Source organism: Girardinichthys multiradiatus, chromosome 2 (assembly GCF_021462225.1).
Source record: "Girardinichthys multiradiatus isolate DD_20200921_A chromosome 2, DD_fGirMul_XY1, whole genome shotgun sequence".
NCBI lineage: Eukaryota > Metazoa > Chordata > Actinopteri > Cyprinodontiformes > Goodeidae > Girardinichthys > Girardinichthys multiradiatus.
Genome location: NC_061795.1, coordinates 33,516,740 through 33,522,997, shown reverse-complemented (window position 1 = coordinate 33,522,997; position 6,258 = coordinate 33,516,740). Strand labels below are relative to the sequence as shown.

The window sequence follows — 6,258 nt, the reverse complement described above, 5'->3', positions numbered from 1 at the left end:
ATCACATGTGGCGTTCCCCAAGGGTCCATCTTAGGGCCCCTTCTATTCAATATCTATATCCTCCCCCTAACTCAGATTTTAATAAACAACATCGTAAGTTATCATAACTATGCAGACGACACACAGCTATACGTTACGATGTCACCAGGTGACCATGAACCCATTCAAGCGCTGGGTAAATGCTTAGAAGAAATCAATGCATGGATGGGCCTAAATTTTCTTCAGCTGAATCAAAACAAAACTGAAGTAATAATCTTTCGACCAAAGAAAGAGCGTTTAAAAGTTAGCACACAGCTTCAGTTAATACAGCTAGAAACCATTGTGATTGTATTGTAATTGTATGTACAGCGCTTTGAGTGTCTCGTTGCTGAAAAGCGCTACATAAATAAACTTACCTTACCTTACCTTACATCTAAACAGCATTTTTTGCATTGAAGCAACAGAACTTTACCCATATTCTCTGAAATATTGACATTTTCCTTTATTTCCCAATTGAACATCATAGCAATCTTTTGTTCTAGACGTCACAAGAGTTGGAGTCTTATAGCAGCTCTACATGTGGCAGACAAAACCAAAATGATGAGTTAGATTTAACAATTCTGTAAGGAAACAAATCTGCTGCAGAGCTTAGCTGCGTTTCCTTTAACAGACCACTTAGGGGCTATAGCTCAGATGGAGGATTGGAGCTCCTCCTTCCAACGTTTCTGCCTGAACAAAATCTTCGTTTCACTGGGTCTCAGTTACATTAACAGAACAGCAAACGCACAGTAACTTTAATAGATCTGACTAAGAATAAGTCCAGCATGCAACAACTATGCCAACTCACCTCTGCAGGTGGGTTTATTGCTTTGGTTCAATCTTCAGCTGGTGATACGCTTATTAATTATTTGTTATTTTGGATTAGAATTATGGGAAAAACAAAAATGAGTAAAATTATATGAATTATATATTATGTTATGTTATTTTACATTATTGTGTTGATAAATGTTTGTGAATATAAGGACCACATGTCTCTGTAGATTACCCAAAAATGTTAAAATGTGGACTTTTGCTAGGCTATGGTGTTTTTTGCAAATATGCCATAGATTTTCCAGTACAGTATTATTAGTCAGTGAAAATGCATATTGCAAAGCAAAATGCATATTTGAGCTAATTTTGAGACCGGGCTTAGTTTTGGTATTGTCTGATCTTGATTCTGTTTTGGGTTTGGTGCCCTTCACTAAAACACTCATATAAGCTTTCAGTAATTCACCCATTTAGTCTTAACCCAAAATATGCAAACTTTCTGTGTTTTTGATACGAGGGACCTGGGTTCGATTCCAGGTGTTGTCAGATAGAGCATCAGGCGTAAAATTCTGCCAAGTCTTTGTGCAAGTTCTCTTGACTTGGTGTGGCGACCTCTTAATATGGAAATAGCTAAAAAGACTCCTCCACAGTGAAGTTAAACAGTGGATAAAAATTCAGAAAAAGTTTCATCCAGTCCAAAATGTTAAAACTTTTATTTTCCACTCAGAGCCTAAAGTAAAAATTTGTATTCTTCCGCTTGCTCACACATCAAAGTAATAACTGTTGTTCTTGCTGTTTTTTTGTCATTTCTGTCTGAACTTTGTAAAGCCTTTGAAATTCTCCATTGTTCAGCACACACAGGATTAGATGAACCAGTAACTAATGCATGCTTTTTTTTCTCAGTGCACAAGGAAAACAGAAACATCAGTCACAGTACAGGCGCTGCTGCTCACACTAAGCGATCTGATTTTATGTCAACAGAGTGGCCAGACTTCCTCATCTTTTAATTCAAAAACAGGAAATGATAGTAAGTGTATAGGGTGATGGACAAAACCCATTCCAGGAAGAGTCTCTCACTTTCTTACAGGTAGTCATTTGAGTTGTTTGTGATTGATACGGTTTGCAGAAACCAAACTTGGCATTTTATTAGCAACAGGAGTGTTGGGGAAAATGTCTCTTGCAGACTTTTCTGTTCTGCTGTTGTTTCACACTCAGAATCGTAAAAATCTAACATTTCACATCATAACATCTAACTTCAGAGTTCGATGGATTTAACAAATATAAAAGTGTAACAGCTCACAGTACAACCAGACATGGGAAAGGTTCTAAAAAAATCCCCTTTTTTGTACAGAACAAACAAGATTTAATGTAGTGTGAAAAACGTTTAATCATCACTAATTTTGCCTTATTCACAGGCGGATAGACTTTCTTGTAATCTTTCAAAGTGGCCTTGATCAGTAGATTTCCAGGTTTTCTAAAGGTCTTTTGAACTTTTCTTTTTTTGGGGCTTCTGTACAGTTCCTAATCATGACAGCAGTGTGCAATTTGGTTTAAAAAAGAACAAAAATGGACAAGTGGAGGACAAAGGAAGAATAAAATAAGAACGGAAAACAAAGGATTGGAAAAATAAATAAACCGGGTATGAAGCTTCTGAAGCCTCATCGGCTGTCCCTGTTACTGAAATCCAATGGACTAAACTACAGTACTATGAAAAAAGTTTTAAATCACTTCTAATTTTTTATTTTAAACTCCTAGGGGTCAGACTTTCTTGTAATCTTTTAAAGTGGTTGTCATGCTTTCTGAGGATTTTCTTTGGAATTTGGCAGCTTTTGCACAAATTTTGTGTCCATGTCATCAGGAAATAAGAAAGAATCCAGCAAAGACCAGACCTAACATGGGAGATGCGTCAACTTTCTGTTAGGGTCACACCTTCAAGTGGCAACAGATCCAGTTTAGGGCTTAATTCAGTTTCACCCTTTGCCCCTCAAGGGTTGTGGAGTGAGGCTAAGGGAAATGGCTTTCCAACCCCCAAAAAACTGAGCATTTTCTGGGAGACACGTACAAATACCTCCGCAGATGCATATTTTTAAGCATGTGAACTATTGTGTCTAGTTCACAGTGTTTTAGTATTTCATGGTGGGCATCACTGTTAATTATTATGAATCTGTATTAAAAATAGAGGAAGAAGAAGAAAAAAAAAGAAGAAAAAGAAAGAAGGAAAAGAAGAAAATTAAATTAAAAGAAACATCTTTCTCAGTTTAAAATATATAGGTTTCAGGACCAAAAACACAAAATGAACTGTAATGTTTAGTTTCATGTAAACAGATGAGTTACACCTGTACAAATCAAAATTTTTACAGTTATTTTTGCAGTCAGGCTAATCATCACAATACTATACACAATGCAATAAGTATATTGGATCAGTAGATGTATTAAAGTGTACCATTTTGGAACAACTACATACCATATAGTACATTTTGTTGTTATTAAACTGAGAATATTTTATTGAAAATAAAATACATAATAGTAGATTTATTTGTTAAAAGGTGAGACACCATATTTTTGTTTTTGTCTCACAAGAATATAAAAATTATTTGTACTGACATCTGCTGCAGAACCAGCAACTTTTTCCATAACTAATATGAGAAGATTTAATCACATATGTGCATATTTACTTAAAAGAATAATGAGAACCGCTTCTTGTAGCAGTTTCTCTGTGACATATTTTAGCCATGACCTAAATGAAATGACAAGGAACATGGGGGAGGGAGGGATTGACTGTAAAGTTGTTAATGAAGTTCTCTGCTATGTGTATACACAAGGCTGGCTCATCCTTTGAGTTTAGGAGCCCTATTTTATGATTTTGTGGCATTAGTGAACTTTATTCACAGTTTTCAGACAGGAAACAGGCATCAATAGAAGTAGGGGAAGACAGATAGCTAGGGTCCGGAGGTCAGGAGTTGAACCCCTCACTGATGTAACCTAAAAGAAGGACTAATAGCCTTTATGTATGGAGCGACATGGGGCGCCAAAAGAACTATTTATCAAGTAAACTTTAAATTATTAAGAGAAGCTGTGACTTCTCATGCTACAGTTTTTATATGTTTCTTCCTCTGAAGGTGTCCAAACATTTTGCCATGTCAGGTTGAAAGTATTCTTGGCCAAGAATGCAAATTTTCATTGTAAAAAATGTAGTTTTAACTGCTCAACAATAAACTAAATACAAAATATTTAAATCAGACAAAGCAGTCTGATTTGTGTATACAAGGGATCTGCAAATCATTTGAAGGATCTCACGTGTCTGATCTATTAACAGAATGGCAGACATATTACCTAATATTTTGGGTTAATTTGTTTCAGTGTTCTTTCTCTAGAAAAATGTTTTTTTCTCTTCCCAGCAAGGACACATGCTTGTTTTAGTTAGCCAACTTTGAGAAAAGGGAAAGCCTCTGGAAAGCAAAAAACACTGTTTAATAAAAGAACGAACTCTGTTGTGCCTAAGATCTTTAGGGTTTAAATCACTTTCTTTTTTGAATGGTCTTTCATCATTGGAAATAAATAAATAAAAGAAAACATTTTGAAAAAGTTTTTATCTGTCTACCTGCCTGTGCTGGCAGGCCAAATTTGAACTATTTTTAATTTGTGGTCACAGCTGAGGGCCACAAACAGCCCCCAGGCCACATTTTGGACTGCTCTGAAGACAAAGATAAAGATGCTTTCCCTTGATCAGTCTTTCTCTCTATAAGATATCTTCTCCCTCCTTCGGGTGAGTCTCTTATTTGGGGACAATCTGGATGTTGATCTCAGACATCCTTGTGACCCCAATGTGTAATTTTACTGTACATCTTCTGTTTCTATTGTTTGTTTAGCTTCCTGGAGGTCACGCTCACACTTGGCATGTTTCGTCATTGTTATCCTGTACTCTGGAGGAGCTTCGTCCCTTTACGGGCCTGCTGTGGCGACGGGCCTTGGTTCCGCTTTCTCTGCCGCTCAGACCAACAGTGTGGTGGGAGGCAAGCAGAAAGCACTGACTTTCAACAAGCTCTTGGTCAACATCGGAAGAGACTTTAATCCAGACACCGGCTACTTCCGCTGCCGCATCCCTGGGGCTTATTATTTCTCCTTTTCTGTGGGGAAGTTCCCTAAGAAACTGCTTTCTGTCATCCTGGTGAAGAATTCAGAAGAGGTGCAAGCAATTGCTTTTGATGACTACCACAGAAAAGGCAGGAAAGTCCAAAGCCAGAGTGTGATGATAAGTTTGAAGGAGATGGACACAGTGTGGCTGCTTTTGCAGCAGAATCCCCGGTATGCTGTGTACAGCAATGCTGGCCCTTACATCACCTTTTCTGGTTATCTGGTATACCCAAAGCTTCAGCCAGCCAGTTACGAAGGCAACCACCTCTTGCCACCAGCTCTGTCCTACCCCGTCTGCCCACCTCAGGCTCACTCCCAAAGCAGAGGTCAGGGTATGGAGCAGCCGCAGTCGGCCTTCTCAGTGGCTCGGACATCCACGCTTGTGGGTAAACGCAGCAGGCACCAGATCCAGCCTCCCCTGAACTTTGACGTGGAATTTGTCAACATAGGTGGGCACTTTAACAAAACCTCGGGCCTTTTCACCTGCCACTTCCCTGGGGTGTACTTCTTTGCTTTCACAGTGGGGAAACACCCTAAAAAGGCCATCTCTGTGAAGCTGATGACTGGAAGCGGGCAGGTGCAGGCCATGGTGTTCGACGAGGACATGTCGAAGAGGAGAGAGATGCAGAGTCAGAGCTTAATGCTGCAACTCGACAGGGGGGAACTGGTGTGGCTGTACAGCCAGCAGGACCAGCGCTACGCTGTTTACAGCAACCATGGAAGGTACACCACCTTCTCTGGCTTCCTGGTCTATCCCACTGCAGAAACAACCCCAAACAGACCCCCCCTTTAAACAACTCTGTCTTTAATGCTGTCTCTCGTAAATAGCTTGTTCTGTAGGTAAACTAAGTAATTTTTAATCTTGTATTTTCTGTTGGATTATTCCACCAGATGGTGCTATGAGATAAAATTATGGACACTGCCCAGCAGCTTCTGTAACTCAAAAGTGCAATTTTCCCTAAACTGTTGCTAAAATAAAATCTTTCTTTCAATATATGTTTTCCAGTTCTTTGCATTAGAAGTTATAAAACGGTGCTTTTTATTAATGTGAAACCGATTGTTGTTTGGTCAGAATAAGAATGTAAATGATATATATTTTAATAAAACTGCTTATTAAAAAACACATCATGGCAATATTGTGGTGTCTTTCAGTGTTTTTTTGTATAAGTAAATGCTAAATAAACCTCTTTAGAATAAAAAAAGGTTACATTTTGAAATTCATTGCCTTGCAAATGTATTTATATTTGTTTTTACTTCAAATTTCTCAGCATTTTGCATATAGAATTTAATCAACACACAGAAAAGCATGATAGTGAAGTGGAAGATAAATAATAAATG

General features: G+C 38.2%; 1 protein-coding gene across 1 annotated transcript; it reads left to right on the top strand.

The window, feature by feature from the left end:
* The first annotated feature begins 750 nt into the window (after window positions 1–750).
* Window positions 751–6,043, top strand: c1qtnf13 (C1q and TNF related 13). The gene is made up of 2 exons (XM_047350199.1): window positions 751–834; window positions 4,656–6,043. The coding sequence occupies exons 1-2, from the start codon at window positions 804–806 to the stop codon at window positions 5,711–5,713; spliced, it is 1,089 nt and encodes a 362-aa protein (XP_047206155.1). The 5' UTR covers window positions 751–803; the 3' UTR covers window positions 5,714–6,043.
* The last annotated feature ends 215 nt before the right edge of the window (window positions 6,044–6,258 follow it).